Below are 21,847 nucleotides of genomic sequence, written 5' to 3'. Positions count from 1 at the left end.
AGAAACGTTGTTCTTAAACTGTTGGATGATTTGCTCAGGCAGTTGTTCACAGAGTGGAGAATCTTGCCCCATACTTGCTTGTGAATGACTGAGCCCTTCGGGGATGCTCTCTTTACACCTAATCATGACACTCAGCTGTGTTCACATGTGGAATGTTCCAAACAGGTATTTTTTGAGCATTCCTCAACTTTCCCAGCCTTTTGTTGCCCCTGTCCCATCTTTTTTGGAATGTGTTGCAGGCCTCAAATTCAAAATGAATGAATATTTGCAAAAAAACAAAGTTTATCAGTTTGAACATTAAATATCTTGTCTTTTGTAGTTTATTCAACTAAATATAGTTTGAAAAGGATTTGCAAATCATCATATAATTAATCCAGCAGCAATCCACACTTCGTGAATCTCCCTGAAATTTTTGAATGGCCTTTTCTTGACAATCCTTTTGAGGCTGCGGTTTGCCCTGTTGCTTGTGCACCTTTTTCTACCACACTTTCCTTTCCACTCAACTGTCCATTAATATGCTGGGTACAGCCTGAGGGTGTCAATGACTACCTTCTTGACATCTGTCAGTCAGCTGTCTTCCCCATGATTGTGTAGCCTACTGAACCAGACCAACTGACAATTTTAAAGGCTTAAAGGTTAAAGGAAACCTGTGTTGTGTTGATGATTCAAATAACCCAAAAGTCATTCTCATTGGCTGTAAGGGATTATCAACAAAATTTAAAATAGATAAACGCTTGAAATAGATCACTCTGTTTGTAATGCATCTATATAATGAGTTTCACTTTTTGAATTGAATTACTTTTTGATGATAATCTAATTTATTGAGATGCACTGTATATTTGACCTTGTAGCAAAAATTCAAAGCACATCCACTTGTTAGCAATTTAGTACTCCTACAATCAATGCCGTGAGATCCAGCACATGCTTCCGCTGAATCATGTGAAGCCAGCCAGTGCTTGTTTTTGAACAACTGAATACTATACTCCACAATACAGTAGAGCACTGTATGCTCAGATCTGTTAAGCCATGTATCAGACATCTTCACTGTCTAACATGACACTGACTGATGTAGGAGAATGCTGGCCATCCTATCTACCCAGACAGAGAAAGGTCAATTGTGTTCTCTTAAACTTCCAGTCTCAAATGGCTGAGGCATCACTGAATATTGAGTCAGTCATATCTTGAAAGTAGGTCCAGCATTCAGAAGGCTGCACAATTTGGAACCCCCCCCCATTATTATGTGTGTTTGAACTACTTAAATAAAAAAATTACATAGACGGTATTGTAACCACACTGGGTAATGCGTGTTTTGCGTTATGATTTATGTAGGTTTGAAGTAAATTGAAATTAATTGAGTAACTGTTTTGAGATTTAATTGCTCTCTGCACCTGAATTTTGCCAGGGACCCCTGTGCTGTCCATGCGGCTGGCCACGTTAACTGTGTTTCCCCAGATATCATACTGAGGCCTCCGAGCCCCGATGACTCCAGCCACGACGGGACCCACATTGATACCTGCCGAATAAGTGACAAACAATTATCAGTATTTCATAACTAATTATAGCCACTGCTTCAAAGCCAGCTCGTTAAGCTTGGAAAATATGGAAACTCAACAGGAGTCTGTAAATGATGCTGATTTCAAAGAGTCAGTTTTATTTTTAACTCATTGTACTTCAAGCAAAGTAGCTCATCACTGACATGATTCTTTTACAGTTAATGTGCATTTCTTTGTTTACTTCTAATTATAAAGTCACAAATAAAGCTTTTGGTTTGATGTCTAATGTGAAAACTAAGTGAACTAGGGCCAAATTAATTTGGACCAAGCTCAAACATGACTTACCCACTCTCAGGACAAATTCATTGTACGACTGGTAGTTGATTTCATCAAGAACATCAAACATTTCAATAGCAAAGTCAGCTATTGTGCTTAGGTGGGCTGCTGTGGATTTTTTTGCCTGTAACAATAAAATGCCATTGATTACTGCATTCAGCATAAACTATGAATGTGATCACAATCAGTTTGTAATGGTTTTTAAGTGCATTTCAGAATGTATTATTTCCTGGTTTGAACTACAGGGGTTGGACAATGAAATTGAAACCTGGTTTTAGACCACAATAATTTATTAGCGTGGTGCAGGGCCTCCTTTTGCGGCCAATACAGCGTCAATTTGTCTTGGGAATGACATATACAAGTCCTGCACAGTGGTCAGAGGGATTTGAAGCCATTCTTCTTGCAGGATAGTGGCCAGGTCTCTACGTGATGCTGGTGGAGGAAAATGTTTCCTGACTCGCTCCTCCAAAACACCCCAAAGTGGCTCAATAATATTTAGATCTGGTGACTGTGCAGGCCATGGGAGATGTTCAACTTCACTTTCATGTTCATCAAACCAATCTTTCACCAGTCTTGCTGTGTGTATTGGTGCGTTGTCGTCCTGATACACGGCACCGCCTTCAGGACACAATGTTTGAACCATTGGATGCACATGGTCTTACTGGTGCAATGTGCAGTTAATGAAGATTGGCCACCAGGCTGGTCCAGTTTAGCCATGAAACCACCCACATTAAAATTACAGGTGTTTCAGTTTCATTCCCCAACCCCTGTACATCGTGTAATTCAAAGCAGTTTTGAAAAGTTTTGTCGTTTCATAGATCTTTAAATACAAAATATACAGATTGGCTTTAAGAGGTTTACAGCTTTATTATGGGGCATTCACCTTGGTACCAATAGTGGGGACCAAACCCACAGCTGCCATGTATGTGCTGCCAATGGTTTTGATCTTCTCAATGTCTTTGTAGCATTCTTTGTCCATAAGCTGGAGAATGAAACAAAGCAGATGTTAAAAGGGAATGGTCAGAAGGTCTGCAGGTAAAGGATGGGATTGGCTGATGGAACGGAAGCTGACTGACCTCATCGAAGTCAGCAATAATCTCGTTAAGAAGACGTAGGCACTCCACACCCATGTTGTTTCCATCCAGCTCAATGTAGAAATCGTTAAAGTTGGGAATGGATGCAAACAGCACCCCGACCTGGGCATAGGATTGATAATAGAGATCCTGCCAAAAAAACAACCAACCAAACAAAAAATAAATAGAACAATAATACTTTCAACGTTCCTTGAACCCAGTGATTCCGGGTAGGCTCCCAACCCACCGCAACCTGAACTGGATAAGTGGCTAAAGACAATGAATGAATGAATGAATGAATATATATATATAATTGTTTAATGAGTTCTGTCTATAACATGTTATAAAGCATCCTTAACATTAACATTTACTACTGCAGTTACTATTGCTTTATTTTTGTGCATAATAATAATGCATCATAAGTAGTATAACATTACATAACACCCCAGAGGTAAGACATGCAATATTGGAAATGCTACTTTATTTTTGTCTTAATTATAGTCCACTTAGGGCTAACTCAATTCAACCTGTAATGTCCTATAATTCAGTTATAACGCCCTATGCCTATCATCAGTAAATTCTGTCACTTTACTTGATGTTATAATGCATTAAAAATGACTTTAAATATTCACTGAATATTGATGTAACTAAGGGGGCCCTCTCACCATGTTCCTGGGGTTGGACATTAGAAAGTGCTGGGCTACGTGCACTGGGAGCAGATTAAAGAGAATCCTCCTGTTGTCCAGTTTGACTTTCTCCATGCCGTCCCTCTCCTCCTCTGCCTGGACAAACATGAAAAGATTTGTTTGGACAAGATCAGAAATTATGATAAAATTATATCGACCCATGACCCATTGTGGGCAAAAAAAATAGAATCACTAAATAAACTTCGTGTTTTTGACCACTAGATGTCATCATAAAACAGCAATACCCTAGAACACCCTCCCTTCAGGTTCTAGACTGTTCAGGATTTGGATATTGTCACTTTCTTTGGCTGCATTTATTTATAAACATTAAGGGTAAATAAGGAGAAAGTTGAGGAAGGTCCTGCGATCAGTATCTTTTCCATCAGGCCTTCTCTGATCAGTCATTCTCTTGCTTTTATGTTTTTTTTTTTTGGTTACAAAATAGAAGGCCTCTGGGTATTTAGCCTATAATTTATTGTATTATGTCCCACACAGCACTATCACATCCTCAGATCAGCTCTCAGTCTTTCAAATACTGCACTGGGCTGGGGGCAAATTGAACCCAACATGAAAATACTGTATTTTGCCAAATGAAAACAAACATTCTCTGGTTCCTGGTATTGGTTAATTATCAGAAAATGGCGCCAAGCTGACATAGCTATTGTCAGGGGGCAAATGGTGGAAGATGCAATACAGAAACTGTACATTTATATTTATAGCCTTTTGGCAGACGCTCTGAACTCGAGCAACTTACAGTTTGTGTTACGGAAGAAGGCCAATTTGGCACTGGGAGTCTTGCCCAAGGATCCAGTCATGGAGTCAAACATTTTAAGTTGGGGATGTCGTCCTGTACCTACCACAGGTATATTTCAAATCATGTCTTATATATGACCCCCTTAACTGTTCATTTCTGTGGCATTCAGGGCATGTCTTACACAGTCATCACAGCAAATGGAAATCTCAGTATAGAATGTCCTGGGCACAATGAAACATTCTGGGTTAAATGGATGGAAATGCAGACTTGATGGGGTGGAAACATCCTAAAGTAGCAATCCTAAACATTCCTAAAGTAGCAATGCTCCTTGATGCAGCAGTCTACTGTGTTAAGTGACAACCATTTTCCAAGGTATTCATGAGCTTATGTGGCTATATTTATTACAGTAGCATGAAGGTTTTTCATGCAATGAAATGTTTGACTGTTCCAAGGTCATGTACATTCAACAGTGGTTTCCCAGCCTTGTCCTTCACTGACTCCAGATTCACAATTTATTTATTTATTGTTTTAAAAGAATTTGTGTAGTAGAACCAAATTTTTACTATTCTGCATGTTCTTTTTCTTTAACTGGGTTTTTCTTTAACAAGGTTTTTAAACTGGTGAACCACAACCCATCTTCGCTTACCAAGAGTGAGCCTGTGGTGGGTGCTCATTTATACTGTATATTTTCACCTGCAAATGATTTAACTTGAAAATTCTATACACGTTCCCCTCATTTATATTTTACCGCATCTGACACAACTTTTGAATGTGTTGCAGGCATCAGATTAAAAATTTGTTCATATTTACAATTTATGGAAGCCCTGAAGGTTATAATGAGAAAAAAAAAAAAAAAAAAAAAAAAAAAATATATATATATATATATATATATATATATATATATATAATATTTCTGCCTGTATAACACACCAAAAAACAATTTCTAGTATCACTTGTACATTTTAGCCATCAAAAAATGCACCAGAAAGGTAACATATATTTTTAAAAATGGCTGACAATCCATTATCTGTAACCGCTTATCCAATTTAGGGTCGCGGGGGGTCCAGAGCCTACCTGGAATCATTGGGCGCAAGGCGGGAATACACCCTGGAGGGGACGCCAGTCCTTCACAGGGCAACACAGACACACACACATTCGGGTCGCCAATCCACCTGCAAAGTGTGTTTTTGGACTGTGGGAGGAAACCGGAGCAAACCCACGCGGACACATGGAGACACCAAACTCCTCACAGACAGTCACCCGGAGCAGGAATCGAACCCACAACCTCCAGGCCCCTGGAGCTGTGTGACTGCGACACTACCTGCTGCGCCACCGTGCAATTGCCAATTATTATGTTTGTGTTACTCGTTTGGTGCACCTCTGTAATAGGAAAAATGACACTTTTTAAAAAATGTTTTTTCATAGCTGTTCAACTGTTTTTAGTGAATTATTCAGGCAGAAAAATAAATCATGTAAAACCTGGTCTCAGGAAGGCACTTTCAACATTTTTTTTTTCATTTTACACTTCAAGGCTTCTGTAAAACACAAGTGAAATAGTACTTTTGTCAATAATAAATTATAAATAATAAAGTTTTGCTAGTTAGCTTTTTTTTCTTCCATTACTCTATTTTGAAAACATGGACCACAGGGTATATTGGACCATTTCTTCTCGTCCAGTCATTACACAAGGTGTTCATACAATTTAAGCAATTTTTTTGCCTATTCAAAAAAAAAAGGGAAAAAACCCTGTACATACAGTATATACATAACATAGGATTAAAACAAATATTGTTGGTTGATTAATAGTCCTCACTGCGGCACAATCCTAATCTGAGCTTTAAAGGAATGTGCTTGTGAGTGAAGTAGGGTGAATGTAGGTCACTGACTCATGTCGTGTAAATATGGGAGGTGCGCATACACACACGCAGCCTGCGACCCTGCTCACCTTGGAGCATAGCCAACACTAACACACAGTAAAGCAGGTGCTGCCAGCCAACATGTGCTAGCTGGAGCTCGTCCTGCAAAATAACAGCCAGTGTGTCCTCGCAAAAAAGAACCCCATTGACCCCAGGTCATTTCACACAGACAGGTAGCGCGAGCCACAGAGCCAACTCAACTGTTATGAAGGGCACAGAGTCCAGATAATCAAAGTAAGGTGAGAGGGAAAAAAATAATGTGGCCCCATGCATGTACTAGTCATTTTATTATAAACCACATACTTTGTAGCTCCATTTTATGATTAGATATCTATTTACCAACAGACCCCAAATGTAGGCCCTGTTCACACTTGGCACTAACATGCGTCCTGAGTGACCTGATCATAAGCAACAAACATAAAGTACAGGTGTGAACAGGGTGCAATGCATTTTTAAAACGTATTGCAATCTGATCATTCGAAAGTGGACACATATAAAAACACTATACATGTAGTGTGAATGCAAAAATGCCTTGATGTGTCTCAGACAACTATAAGCACTGTCCAGATCAATGGTGTCACTGCACCAGTAAGGGTTTTTAAAATAAACTATGACTTTATAAGTAGTGAAAGGGTGTGTGTGTCTGTTTTAAAGGAAACATGGATGATTCTGGATAGCTACTGTTCTCACAGCAAAACAAAGTCATCATATGTTTGTTTTCATTCAGAATTCTTTAATGTGGAACGGTATGTTTGAATATAAAAAGGGGACTGTAGCATGTTTGTGGTTGGAGTTTTACTTGCCTGTAAGAATTTAATCACTTTTTGAATTACCACAGAAACTCATTTGTAACTCGCTTACTTCTGTAGCTCTTTCAGTTTGTATTGATAAATAAGTTAAAATTACACATCTGGAGCAGAAATACCTTTCATGCCTTTCAAACTTTGGAGGTCTCTCCACTGTTCAAAAGCCTTTAGATGTCATTTCTCAGCCATGGTTCAGCCAGTGACGCAAAGAGAAAAAGCCTGAGCTATTTCAGGCCGAGAGTCATATATTTTTCCCCATTTACAGAGCCAGGGCTGCATACAAACACTGGAGGTTTTTCCAGCATGCAAACTGACCAAAGAGCTAGTAAATGGTGAGAAAACACCGTCTAAATTAAATAAAATGTTTTTTTTGTTTTTTTTTTTAATTAAAATCACACACTTGTATATATTTGAAAAGTAGCCTCTTTGTGGTTGCTGGGGGTGCATTTATTATGTTTCTAGGATGCATATTATTGCCAGGTGAACAGGGCCTCAATCTAGGCAGAACCTCACCACTAGAAAAGTACACAATGTTTTGCACAACAAAGAAATATTGGCAGAAAAAATGTGAAATGGTTCATGTTTCCATCCACTCCACTTTTGCAAAGAAACTTTTGCGCAGTGCTGTATTTGTCTACAATATTCCACACATGCACTAAAATAAGAAGCTCAGGTGGTGGTGTGAAAACAGAGGGGTAAAGTGTGGAGAGGAGAGAAGAGGAAAGAGAGTCATGGAGAGTCAGTTAAAAGCCTATGGTCGCGGGATCAGTCCAAGGCTCCGGCGCGTGTTGTGCTGAATGTGCAGTGTGTATAAACTAGCTGAAACATCACGGTTTATTAGAAAATCCCTTTTCCATCACCCTTTTGGGCACTTGCACTTTAGCGATATTCTAACTTTTCCACCTCGTCCAAGTATAAAGCTATTTTTGCAATATTTGGGTGTTTTTTTTTTCTCGAATTTTGGCATTTTTTCATTCAGTTTTTAATGAGCATTTTCATGCCGTCAAGTCTTTAGAAACCCTTCATTATAATTAAGAGTTGGTATATTTTCGAGTGGCATATTTTGATTGTTCACACCCAGCTCTGGAACAGCTGCAAGGTCACTTTACTTAATGCAGAGCCTGTTCTATAAAGCCTCCCATCACTGGGTTGTGGAGAGCAGAGCAGTGAAAAACATATTCTGTAGCCTGTATCCTTCCACAGTGTTTGTAATGATTTGGAGTGGCATTTGTGGTCCAGAACTAATATTACAACTTTAGTGTGGGTGAAAGGCATCAAATCTCACAGAAATTATATAACATCTAAATCCTTCCCCCTACAGTAGAGGCCATTACTGATGCAAATGGGAACTATAACAGTCATTGGAGAAGAAATGCTGGAAGAAATAAACTTTGCCACACAGCTTGTTGTATGTAGATGTTTTGGTGATACTGACCTGTGTGGCCCAGAGGAAGTCCAGGCGCAGTTTGAGCTCCAGCTGTCGAGAGTGCAATGCCAGAGCACTGGAGAAGAGCAGCAGGGAGAGAATGGGCTCATAGCCACGAACATTAAAGGACCCCACACTGCCTCTGTGGACAGAATTAAGTTCAAATGAATACTATATTCATCATACTTAAACACTAAACACATCCAGTTCAAACACACAATGTATACAAGGTTTCATCACAAATTATTTGAGACTTCATGGAGTGTTTGTCTGCAGGTAATGATTCAATTGCAACTATTTTTAATTGTCACATTTATTTAAATTAATGGCAGCCAAAGGACGTCAGGAAAGACCTCAACATATCTGCACAAAATTTGAGCAATCCTTGCAACTTTCCACATACTCAGATTGGCTCCCACCTTCCGGCGAACAGAATGTACCATGTGCAATAACCACAAAATAAACATCCCATTTACAAGAACTGGACGCTACTATGATTCTCCAACACAAGGCTCATTAATAAATATACATTGTAGGATAACTATTTTTATTGCAGTCCTCATAGAAAGCTTTTATCTACAAACATTTGGCCATAGGATTAATCGTCTTCCCTGCTCTAACTCACCTGATTAACCTCAGCTTAGGGGCTTTGTAATCAGCCTATAAGCTGAATCAGTTAGGTTAAAATAAAGAAAACACTCTGCTGTGCAGAGCTCTGAGTTGGGCTGGGATATATCTCAGTATCAAATACTTCTGAAGTGCCTTTCCTGATTTTAACTCAACAAAACTGATTAAAAAAACACTGTAAGGAGGCTACAAGCATTTATTAAATGACAACTGTGATATGCACAAAAGAATCTGTGATGCATAACATAAGAACAGCTCAGATTATATAACTGGAAATAAATTAGAGGGAAAAAGCTGTCAGTTTTTAGACAGGGGGAGGATGCAGGAAAGCACCAGAGGGTTTGGAAACCATCTGGCTGACCCAAAAACAACCTTGCTGAATTGGATACTTGCATCTCATTAACAGCTACAGATTGTAGATTTCAGGTAGAATTAGTTTATGCAGACAGTGTCACAGGATCCCTCTATGGGGACTGTGCTCGGGGACATTCTGGCTTTGTCCCTTTTGTCACTTTCATCATTTTCCCTAGCTCTCTCTGCCATGTGGATATACAGTATCTCGTCTGGGTGTACTATATGGTCAATTATGCACAGTAATCCTATTTTATTTTAAGCAAACCAACTCAGTTATTGCAGAATATGTGTTGCTGGTAGAACAGTAGGTCTACAAAAAGCTACCTAATTCAGAAAACTGTTCTGCAAGCTTCCCAATACAGAGCTGCCCAACAAGTTCCCCAGGAGAGAAACCTCAAACAAACTTCCCAAGCCAGAGACCTCCAATAACCAAGCTCTTCAATACCACTGAATGGTACCAACTCTACTCAACTGTATACGCTTTTTGGTCCCTGGGCCCCATTTGGATCTCGGCTACCACAGCTCCCCTCTGAAATGAAGCCGGTGATGTCACAAAACACTGTCTCTAATAGGAACCATGGGCTGTGGAATCCCTTTTCTTTGGGACAGAACCCATCTTTGCAAATAAGTACAGATCAGGGTAGCGTTTCCATTCCTTGTTGCACTGTCCAGCTCTCCTCCACCAACTCATGGAGCGTTCACACCTCTTCAAAAGAACATATCTTAATTTTTTTGAGCTGTTCTTAATTCAGATAAAAACAAATGTGTCTCCTCTGACCTCCCTAATCAGGCGGCCTCCTCCAAGACTCATAACTTAAGGCTCCAGTCCCTGACCTTAGACTAACATTGAATCTAAATAGTACCACTGTACAAATTTGGTTCCAGACATCTCAGTACCCAGTGGCATGTAAGTTGTGCATTAAACACAGCAGTGTAGAAAGCTATCAATCCTTATCAATCTCTTTCCCTATTTCCCATTATTTCCCCTTACGATACCCTTCATTGAGAGGGTGGGATGCTTGATGCCACTCCGTTTTTGTGTCCTGATTGTTTTCAAAACTTCATGTGGGACTAATGAGACTCTGCTCATCTTCAAATGCTTAGGAGAGGTGGAACAAAAAAGAGAGCTCGCAAAGAGAGCAGGGCTTCATTAAAAGAGATTGAAATACCTTTTAATTATCAGATATGGAAATGTCACTTAATGGCCTATTTTTAAAAACAGCTGAGGGGGGCTGGAGACTTTCGGTGGATGGGAACACTGTAAATTATATTTAGCTTTAGCAGGGGAAAAACCGTAGGCCATGATGACATTATAAAAAATGTGCTGTGCTGATAGAACATTGTTAAAAAGTTAGCTTAATGTTGTTTTAAATGAAAATTTTGCATCCAACGTTTCTAATATAAACCGTAAATAAAAGCTAATAGGCTACACCTTGTCACTGTTAAGTGTTAACTCTGGATAAACTATGAAATGCTGAAAATATTTTTAAAGCAACAGCATCAACACAAAATACAGAAAAGTACAATCTGAGCCTTTAAAAAACAGCACTCTGAGATGTAGTGGGTCTATCTGGTGTATGTTACTTTAATTACCGCACTCGTGCAGTGGTCATAATTTATAAAAAGCAACCTATGGCATGTAGGTAGGTGAACTACAATAACACACACACACACGCACACACACACAAAACCAAATTAGCAGAACATTTTGTGTATGAATTTCTCCCTTTGTGTCTCACTTTGTAACTCTCCCTCTCTGTCTCTCTTTCACACACACATTCTCATACTGATGTGTGGTCACTGACCCAGTGATGACTCTGCGGTAACCGCTTAGCTCCAGGATGGTGATGTAAGTGACCGCCACTGTGAGTAGCAGGAGCATTTTGGGCAGCCAGGAGACTCTGAGAAATAGAGCCATGGTCATTGTGCCGATGATGCAGGTGAGGAAGGCGTACTGCACCCCGTCACAGGGTAGCTCCGCCATGGTGCGGTTAGCACCTCCTGCCGAGTCGATGATAACAATAGAGCTGTTGGAGTTGATGGACCATGGCCATGGCATGCAGCCCACCTGAAAAAAAATAGGCAGAGTTAAACAGCCATCTTGATCAACTTTCCAGCCTAAAACTAGCATTTCATTTCTTATTTGTCACACAGAATACTGACAATCATTACTGATATATAAATTGTGTGCAAAATTATGGGTTTCCGCCTTGTCAAATGACATGATTTGTTAATATACTAAAAAACTACTAAACAGAGAACATATTTTGAACATGCTCTTTCTCAAGTACTTTATTCCCAGAATTTAACAAATTGGGGAAAAAAGTAAAACAAAGGTGACCTGTGAAACTATGACACATTTTTTTAATATATAGACTTTATTATTATATGAATAACTATGAATAAGAATGAATAACTTTTGCTAGTTAGATCTATACAAATAAAACACTAATACACTAGAGTTGCAAGCACCCACCGTAAAACCACCGTTTATTCATTTTCCGACATTTCTTTATGATTATTATTTATTATGTCTAAATATATATGGAGTTGCACAGGCAGGCTTTTGTATTTTGATATAGTTTTTACAATTATTATTATTATTATTATTATACATTTTCATAGTTTTTTCTTTTGGATTTGACTGAGCAGGATCCATAATGGCTGCCCTATATAAGTTGCCAAGGAAATGCCACTGTCAATCATTCTTATTAACTGCATATTCCGTGGAATATCTTAAAGTGTTTTATACAAATTTATGCATGTACAAATGAATGTTACGTGGCTTCAAAAACTGTTAGTTTTTCAAAACATTCTTCCACCTTTATGATACTTCATCTGGAACATCCTCATAGACTACTGTGATTACCAGATGTTTTTTTACCACATTTTACAATAACGGTAGATAATTCGCAATACATAAGACAGTAATAATCTGTACTAAATGATTAGATAATGTCACCATTAATCATTAAGAAATGATCAAAAACAAGATGTAGCATTAATTAGCACTTGTTAAAGATTTTTGCAACATCTGTTGCAAACTAACAATGCTCTATATTCACTACTATTCTGCCTGCTATGTTTTAGTTTTTTAAAACCTTTATGTTTGTAGCATTGCAATGATGATAATGATAATGATCTCACCACACAAGCCTGGGCCACAGCGTAGATTAAGAGCACTATGAGCACACAGAGCACCGTTCGGATCTGTATGGTGAGGCACCCAGGAAAACACTGAGAAGGAGGGTTAGACACACACGATGGAAAAAAGAGAGGGAGAAAAAAAAGGATGAGGGAGCAAGAGGCAGGGGGAGAGAGATGAAGAATGAATAAGAGAGAGAGAGAGAGATTAGCTGGGAGAATTCAAATTCGTAAATCCACTTAGGAGAGACGTCAAACGGCAAGCAGCAAACTTAACGATAAAGACTTTATCCCGAACAAAATAGGAAATTGAAGTAAATGGGCTTTGAATTTATTTGCAGACAGCAGGAGATGAGGGACTTTAAAGCCATTGTGAAACATAATTTGAACAAATTGACGTTGACGGTTTGTCAGTGTTTCTCTTTTCTCCTTACCTTGAACACTGTGATGAACAACTATTGGCTTTTACTCTGTATTTACGTCATCTGGAGAGCAAGTCAGTGACAACTAAAGTAGTTTGTGCTGAGAATGGTTTGAAGGCAAGAAGTCACCTCCATGGTCCACAATAATGGCAGGTTATCTGCTCCACAACAAAATTATACTGAAACAATCAACCAACCAATCAGTTAATCACTCAATCAAGCCATCTTCACCCAACACAAAAATGAAATAGAGATTTTACTTTTACTTTTGTGCATTCTTTTAAAGAGTTGTTAACACAGACTTTGTCTTCCATAGCACAAAATCAAAATCATCACTTGTCCTGTGTTAAGTCTGAATGCTTTTTGTAGTAAGGTACATGTCTATAAATTCTTGCATTAAGGTCTGGTAACACATTTTCTATGATGTTAAGGTCAGGAGACTCTGAGAGACATTGAAAAACCTTCAGTTTGTTTCTCTTCAGTTAGCCTTGAATCACTGTGGATTTTGAAGTATGTTTAGGATCATTATCTTGATACAGAATCCATAATATTTCAGCTTCAGCCTTTTAACAGCTGCTTTGACACTGTATTCAAATATTCAAATATTTGATGATATTTTGTGGAATTAATTTATTATAATTTTTTTTATTCGCCCCAAATAATTTTGCAAATGCCACTGGTCACAAACCAATCTCCAAACACGACAGGTCCACTCTCATGCTTCACAATTTAAAATTTTAATGAAATGCAGATCCATTTATTCTTTAAATGTACATTTGCTGATTCTAGCCAAAGATTTCTATTACAGCACATATATTTAAAACTCATCTGGCTTGACCAGATGTTCTCTAGCATATTTGAAATGTAAGTTTTTGTGATAAGGTCGTAAATAAGGATTTACTTCTTATGACTCTTTCATGAAGATTATGTTTGTGCGAGCAATACTGCACAGTAGAAAACTGCACCACAACTCTTAAATCAGTTAAAACTATCTACGATTTTTGGCAGTCATATGGGGGTTTTGTCTGTTTTTCTTACCAGCATTGCCTTTTTGGGTCTTCCAGACCTCATCTTGTCACAGTGCCCCTGAACTGCCATTTCTTAATAACATTCTGCACAGTAGAAACCACAAGCTGAAAAAGCTTGCCTATCTTTGTATAACCTTCCTCTGCCTTGTGGGCATTGATTATGTTTTAATATTTTGCTATTTAGTTGTTCCGTTGTTCAGAGGAAGTCAGTTTAGCTAGCACAAGGTATGAAATTCATGAAAGTCATGCAATTTATAGAGCTTGGAAATTCGATTTAGCTGATCGTTCCCAACTGTAGCTAGTGACATGCCTCAGGCCTGATTTGATTGTTGGGGTCTGAGACATTGTCAAAAACAATGTCTCAGACAATGCTTAGGGCAGGTACCTTTGGACAGGTCCCATGAATTATTTTATATATAAAGTGAATATGTATTAAGATTTTATTTCCCTCATCTGCACCCTGAAAAGAAGATAATTTAACCTGAACATGTGTGTGTATTCGCCACAATACAGAATGAGGCTGTGTTCCTCAGTTAGCAGTTAGTCAAACTGAGACATTGATTCAGTCTAGACTGTTTTCAGTAATCACCTCAGAGCGAAGGAAACTACAGCAGGTAATTTGGACATGACTTTTTACTTTCCAACCCACACGTGCTGACAGTTCTCATGAGGATAAAGAGATAATTACAATTACAGGGATTCCTTGTGTATTTTTAGATTTGAACAAACTCTGTAAGTGAGCTCTGGCCTTTAAGGAGCTCTCTGTAGGTCACATGGATGGCCACATGACTAGTAACTTCTGCAGTCCACCCACTTGGGGAAAAAAAACTAGGAAAAACTCGTCTTCAACAAGAAGAAGACTGCTACTTTTAAATATTTCATCCAGCTTTAAAGTGATGTTCCTTTTCTTGCAATATATATATATATATATATATATATATATATATATATATATATATATATATATATATATACATACAAAAAGTAAATAGGTTAACTGGGCTCCTTGAGTAAGATTCTGTTAAGCTTCAATAAAAAAAGATTCAATAAAATCTGCAGAAAGTGAAGAATAGACCACTTGAATGTCTGGTACAAGTTTCAAATTTCTGTATTTAAGTACAGCTTGCTTATGTAGAATTAAAGCATGCATGAGAAATAAATACACACTACTGTTAGCCTGGGGTTAATAAAAATGTCCATAATAAAATAGTAAAAGCAGCAACAGCAGTAGCATTAGTAATAGTAGTCTACTTATAGGTTGGTTCTGTTGTATAATGATTGATTCTGCTATTAAATTCTGATGAAGAATCTAACTCAAAATAGCATTAAAACTTTCTCTATTTCCTTCTATTGATTACTTAAACATTACACTGAATACTGAATTTGGAGGATATCCTGAAATTACTACTACTACTAATAATAATATGTATTATAATTATAATTCAAACAAATCTCTCACAGACACCCACATATGAATATATAATGAAAAGTATCATGGAATTTTGAAATGCTCCCCATCATATGTATTTTTTCCAGTTAAGCCCATTCATTTCTGGCACAAAACAAGATTTCATTATTATTTTATTTACTATATTTCACTTTTGGTATTATTTTTATTTTTAATATTATTTTTAATCAGATAAACATCATTGGTAGAGTACTGAATAATGATAACTCTAAAAGTGTGTGCTAGGTTCATGGTAATTTACCTGTACTCTAGTGACATGAAGATACATGATACAAGCTACAAGGAAACAGATGCAGAAAACCAGCAGCACCAATACTACTGTCCGCCTGAGATGAAGAAAAGAAAGAGAGAATAAGAGAGTGTAGCATGATTCAGAGAGGGTCTAACAGAAAGATTTTAAACCATGAATCACCAAACAGAAAATGAGAGCAAGTAAGAAATAGTAGGGGAAAACAGAAAGTGTCTAAAATTGGTTACATAATTTTCCCTGAATAGGGTGAGTTAGAATTACTTTTTTTAGCATAACACAATTTTGTCCCCCAAACAGCTTTCATTCCATATTAGTATTATGTATTAGTATAAAACTGTATTAGTGTAAAACATTCTAATGCATTAGCATAATGCAGAGGTTAACTAAACGTAGGTTTGAAAAGGGAGTGAAGGCTTTATATTTACTGTGGCATGATGAGAAGGTAGACAAGGCCAAACAAGGCAGCTAGGATTAGAGAGAGCACCACTGCTCCAGTGAAGTATTCATCGTGTAGGTGATGATACTAAAAAGAGAAAACAAAGTCATGTTTGATAAGTTAACTGGATTTATACAGTAAGAAAATCAGCAGTCACTTTCCTTCTAGACTTCTTGAGGGTCGTTAGTCTGCTACATTTTCAATGTTAAATAGAGAAATGAGGATCTACCTGGTGATTTCTGATTGTTTTTGGTCTAACTAGTGGTTTCTCTGGTGGAGCCAGGAAGGCATAGGTTCATTACTGGGGACAACTTCAGTGAGTTTAGGCTGCTTATCTTTATGTTTGTACTGCTGCTCTAAAGGCAACATCAGAGAGGGTCAAATACAGTGGCAGGACCAAATTTAATCTGCATTTCTGCTAAAGGGCAGGGCATTTAAAAACAGATTATTTTTTGCACAGTGACAGAACAGTGACATGGGAAAATGCTTTGCTAAACAAGACTGGTCTATTTTTTTTATCTTGGAACAATATATATTCGTTTTCTATGAACATTGCAATCTCATTCAGCATTGTATAGGCCTTATTTTGTAGTAGATTTTTCTGAGATATTATACTGTGTCCATTTGAAATTAAAATAATACCAATCAATCAAAATATGTTGATAAGTAAATAAAAAATAAATTAAATAATTAAAAATCCCCAGGCTTTTGAAAATTGTTTTGTGTGCGTTCAAAGTCTAAATGAAAATGTAAGAACTGAAAAAAAAATTTCAGTACTTGAGAAATGTAGAGATATTCCAAAACAATCCTATTAACATGTACACTGTCCCGTCTTGGGTGTATACTTGGAACTTGGAAAAAAGCTTGTAAAAGATCATTTCTTAGCAGTTTCTTAACAGCTGATCTGGTTGATGGTTGTAATCAAATCTTTCTGTAGTGTATAGATATTAGGGCTCACCCTCTTCTCACGCTCTGAGCACTTGTACATGAGAGTGAGGAAGTTCAGGTCAGCTGTGTCTGACTCTGTTTGTCGTGCTTCTATCAGCCGGCCGATGTAACGGTTCACACGCGTCCCTGGGCTGCTCTGCGTCACATTGGCAGAGACAGATGTCCGGTTCCGCAACTTCTCCGGAGCCGAGCGGAGAACCCTCCTCTGTGAACAAAGCAGAGACGGAGCAAAAAGAGAGATGTTATGGATCCTGTATGTACTTGTTGCTTTAAGATCTTAGTTAAATGAGTGGTTTGTGAAAAATCAAATTAACACAGAGTAAACAGAATATAGATATATTCTACAGAATATAAACAGTTATAGATAGATATAAGAACCATTATAAATGGGCACATATTATACCCCTGTTCCACAAATTGACAGAGTTCTCTGAGCATCTGTGACATGCTTTTTTAAAAATGCCACAGCAATCCAACAGCAATGCATTACTGCATTTTAATCAACTTTTACTGAGCTCTTAAAAGGGCATAGGGAAAAGGAAGCAAGAGAACAAGCAGCAATTTGGGCTTGGTATATGGTGGAACTGTCAGAGACTCTTATCCACCCTCCACCAAATATTCTGGAAGGTGAATAAAGCCCTACCAGGTAAAATCGCCACACAAGTCCAACACACAACAACACAAACACAATAAACCCTAACTCCATATAAACCCTAAAACAACTTCAAAATAATAAAACTTAGCTAGGAGCTCCCAGTGAGCCCCCCAGCCCCTCCCATACTCTATGTGACCACAATATAAGTAAACAATTATAAATTGATAGACAAAGATATGCTTGGCATCCCACATTTGTTATTTTTAGTTCAAGATTAGAGCTACTCGTTTACAGGGGGCAGGGGCATAAGACCAGTGGAATCAAGCAAAGTCTGCCACATCTCTGCTTGTGCAGTTTGTTATTAGGAGTAGAAAACTAGGGGCAGTTGTGAAGAAAGTTATTAGAAGTAGCAGAAAGATCTAGTCGGTGGTTGCATATAAGGAGAACACATTCTAGTGGGGGAAAAATACTTTAAATGTTTTAAATGTGGAAGGCAAGGCAGGTCAGTGGGGTACTGTGTTGTGTTATTGCAGTCACTGATGATGTATCACATGAAAGGTTCACATGAAATTGGTGGCACTGAGCATGCATTAACAGTGCCAGTGGGGTCAGTACGCTCATAGTCACCAGGGAGGCCAGTGTGGAGTTACGGATATGGATAAAAGGGCTCTAATGCTAGCTTGAGTGTGCTTGTAGCTTGAAGGTGTGTGGCCTTGGTGTGTTGAGTGCACATGGTCTGGGCACCAATGAGTAACTTTAGGTGTTGAGCATAACTGGGTTTTGATTGGATCATAAACAGCCATTGGTCTGCTGTATAGATCATAGGTAAAGAGTGGTGTGGGCCCTATGTCAAGCTCTAATAGATTGGCAAACAATATTTTACATCTTATCCTATGTATAAATTTAGTTACACTAATGTAACACTCATCAGTATCACAAATTCATTCATTATCTGTAAGCACTTATCCAGTTCAGGGTCGTGCTGGGTCCAGAGCCTACCAGGAATCATTGGGCGCAAGGCAGGAATACACCCTGGAGGGGGCGCCAGTCCTTCACAGGGCAACACACACACTCACACATTCACTCACACTCTCACAACTACAGACACTTTTGAATCGCCAATCCACGCGAATCGTGTTTTTGGACTGAGGGAGGAAACCCACGCAGACACAGGGAGAACACACCACACTCCTCACAAAGAGTTACCCGGAGGAAACCCAAGCGGACACAGGGAGAACACACCAAACTCCTCACAGACAGTCACCCGGAGTAGGAATCAAACCCACAACCTCCAGGTCCCTGGAGCTGTGTGACTTCGACACTACCTGCTGCACCACCATGCCGCCCCACTATCACAGATTGTTTTCTGTAAAAATATCACCACTTATGGTACTTGTGGCCAGAAATGAGGTCTTAACTTAACTTAAATTCATCAGCCATATTGAGAAACATAAAAGGGTTGATACTTTCATTTCATTCATTGAAGGAAAAAGGCAATCCAACTCCACATGTCAAACAAGTAATCGCCACCTCTAGAATTTGTGTAAGGACCTGAAATAATGGTATGCTAAATATGAAGAAGAAGAAGTAAAAAAAAAACAAAACAGGGAACTAAGAACACTTTTGCACTTTAGTGTCAGGTTCAAATCCATCACAGCCTTTTGAAATGCAAAGCAGCTGATGTTATATGCTCACCATATACAGAGATTGGCAGATCAGGCTTATAAACCTCACTACAAATGTGATCAACCTAGATGTTCTTAGTGAGACTGACCCTGTGCTAGCAGTGTCCACTGTGTGTTCCTGAGACTGAGTGATGCTGACCTGGGCAGCAGATGACAGCTGTGTGCTGCACATGCCCGAATGCACTCTATCCCAGCACCTCTGCTACTCAAGATTAAGCAAATCACAGCCTCACCTCCAGGCCTTAGCTTTTCACAAGCCATCCCATCACACAGCAGTTTGTGTCCATTCTGGATTATAATTTGACCATTTCACTGGATTGGCTTAAAGTATGTTTAAGAGATTAATGCAAATGTATATTGAACAGTGTGGGAATATAAATGAAGAACTGAAGTGTCGTTGTGAGTAGATTTACATTAAGCTAGGCTGTATCCATACATGGTTGGTAACTGCATTGAGTTTGGAACGTTAGAATCCTATATAACAGCATAATACTATTCATTCATTATCTGTAAGATCTTATCCAGTTCAGGGTCATGGTGGGTCCAGAGCCTACCTGGAATCATTGAGCGCAAGGCGGGAATACACCCTGGAGGGGGCGCCAATCCTTCACAGGGCAACACAGACACACACACTCACACCTACAGACACTTTTGAGTCACCAATCCACCTACCAACATGTGTTTTTGGACTGTGGGAGGAAACCAGAGCACCCGGAGGAAACCCACGCTGACACAGAGAGAACACACCAATCTCCTCACAGACAGTCGCCTGGAGCGGGAATCGAACCCACAACCTCCGGGTCCCTGGAGCTGTGTTACTGCGACACTACCAGCTGCACCACCGTGCCACCCCATAATAATATTCAATATTCTTCAAATACAAAAGTCATGCATATTTCTGTACGATTTAACAGGATTGGTTTATCTTTCCAAGAGATGGTGTTTGTTTTTATACCCTTTCTGAATAATTTCTATGTTTAGCCCGAGTAATAATTAGTCTTTACAGTGGTTATTCAGAGTGCACTAACACAATGTGATGTTTAAATATATATGAAGTGATGTATGTGTATTTATGTATGTATGTACACACACACATACGCACATGCATATATGTTTAAGGAAAGAGCATCTAAAAATAAAGAACCCTATTTCCTCCACATCAGGGAGCCTCCACAATTAACACAGAGCAAAAAAAAAAAAAAAACATCAGAGCATGTTTCTGAATCAGAGAGAAAATAAAACACATGCTGAAAAGGTCAGGAGAGAGAGAAAGAGAGAGAGAGAGAGAGAGAGAGAGAGAGAGAGAGAGAGAGAGAGAGATGTGTCCTGCTGAGAGACATCACACTAGGGAGGCAGGAGCCAGAGAAAACAGCGGATGAAATGGAACAATGTGAATAGAAACACTCTTGTGATTGTGTGTGTGTGTGTGTGTGTGTGTGTGTGTGTGTGTGTGTGTGTGTGTGTGTGTGTAAAAAGTATTAGGGCACATGTAGCAGACACCCTTGACACTCCACAGCTGACAGTTTCAAGCTCTGTGCGATTACAGGACACTTTCCAGGTTCAGGATGTTTAAACAGTAGCTTGTTCCTCTACTGTACTACCTTTAGACTGTTTTCTTGTTAATTGAATGATATATTTATTATTTTACTTATTAACTCACCTACAATCAAAAATGTTGGTTTCTGGTTTAAATTATTAAGCTTGGATGTAACATATAATTAATCATAAGAATATAATGCATGTATGATTACTCTTTGTTTCAGATGCAAAAAAACTCAAAGTAAGGCCTTGTTAATCACTCATATTTAACCCTCACTCACATTCCTACCCTCCTATATGCTCCTACATAGTGCAATCTCTTCAGTACTGAGTCCAGAGCAGCAACAACAGAGGATCTATTCTTCCTAGTACAAGTCAGTGGAGCATCCCAATGATTTTGCAAGTGTAATTTTAAGGTAAACAATTACCACCTATTGTTCTTTTAATGTCTGTGTCCACAATGGATGTAACTTAAAGTAGATTAGGATTCTTGGCTATGGAATAGAACAGTTTGAAGTGTAATGTCAAAAAGAGAGAGAGAGACACATACACAAGCAAACACAAAAACACACACACACACACATACCTTGTCCCCGTCCTCGCAGTTCATAACGTTGGAGAAGGGAATCTCAGCCTTGAACATCTTGCGGCAGTGCATGAGCTGCACTAGCAGGTAACATACTGTTTTAAATTTCATCTTTTTGGCAGGCTTGATATCTGAAAGGATCAGCCCAGGGAAGATCTGAGGACAGAAAAAAAGGCACATTAATATCAACTCGCCTAAGAATTAATTCATTCATTTATAGCCATTCAAAAGCTTTTTTTAAAATAGATTTTTAAAGCAACACTCTGTAAGATTTT

At 38.6% G+C, this 21,847-nt stretch overlaps 1 protein-coding gene across 1 annotated transcript in view; it reads right to left on the bottom strand.

The window, feature by feature from the left end:
- The window catches only part of adcy1b (adenylate cyclase 1b), a 94,856-nt gene that overhangs the window by 6,099 nt on the left and 66,910 nt on the right, over window positions 1-21,847 (bottom strand). The window contains exons 8-19 of the mRNA XM_066682121.1: window positions 21,573-21,728; window positions 17,178-17,372; window positions 16,209-16,306; window positions 15,775-15,859; window positions 12,619-12,708; window positions 11,277-11,539; window positions 8,500-8,632; window positions 3,568-3,684; window positions 2,906-3,052; window positions 2,713-2,811; window positions 1,839-1,953; window positions 1,389-1,513 (exon numbers count right to left, since the gene is read on the bottom strand). Coding sequence (XP_066538218.1) covers window positions 1,389-1,513; window positions 1,839-1,953; window positions 2,713-2,811; window positions 2,906-3,052; window positions 3,568-3,684; window positions 8,500-8,632; window positions 11,277-11,539; window positions 12,619-12,708; window positions 15,775-15,859; window positions 16,209-16,306; window positions 17,178-17,372; window positions 21,573-21,728 — 1,623 coding nt within the window. The remainder of the gene's footprint in view (window positions 1-1,388; window positions 1,514-1,838; window positions 1,954-2,712; window positions 2,812-2,905; window positions 3,053-3,567; window positions 3,685-8,499; window positions 8,633-11,276; window positions 11,540-12,618; window positions 12,709-15,774; window positions 15,860-16,208; window positions 16,307-17,177; window positions 17,373-21,572; window positions 21,729-21,847) is intronic.

This window comes from Hoplias malabaricus, chromosome 9, assembly GCF_029633855.1.
Source record: "Hoplias malabaricus isolate fHopMal1 chromosome 9, fHopMal1.hap1, whole genome shotgun sequence".
NCBI classification, from domain to species: Eukaryota; Metazoa; Chordata; class Actinopteri; order Characiformes; family Erythrinidae; genus Hoplias; species Hoplias malabaricus.
This window is presented reverse-complemented; position numbering and strand designations above follow the sequence as displayed.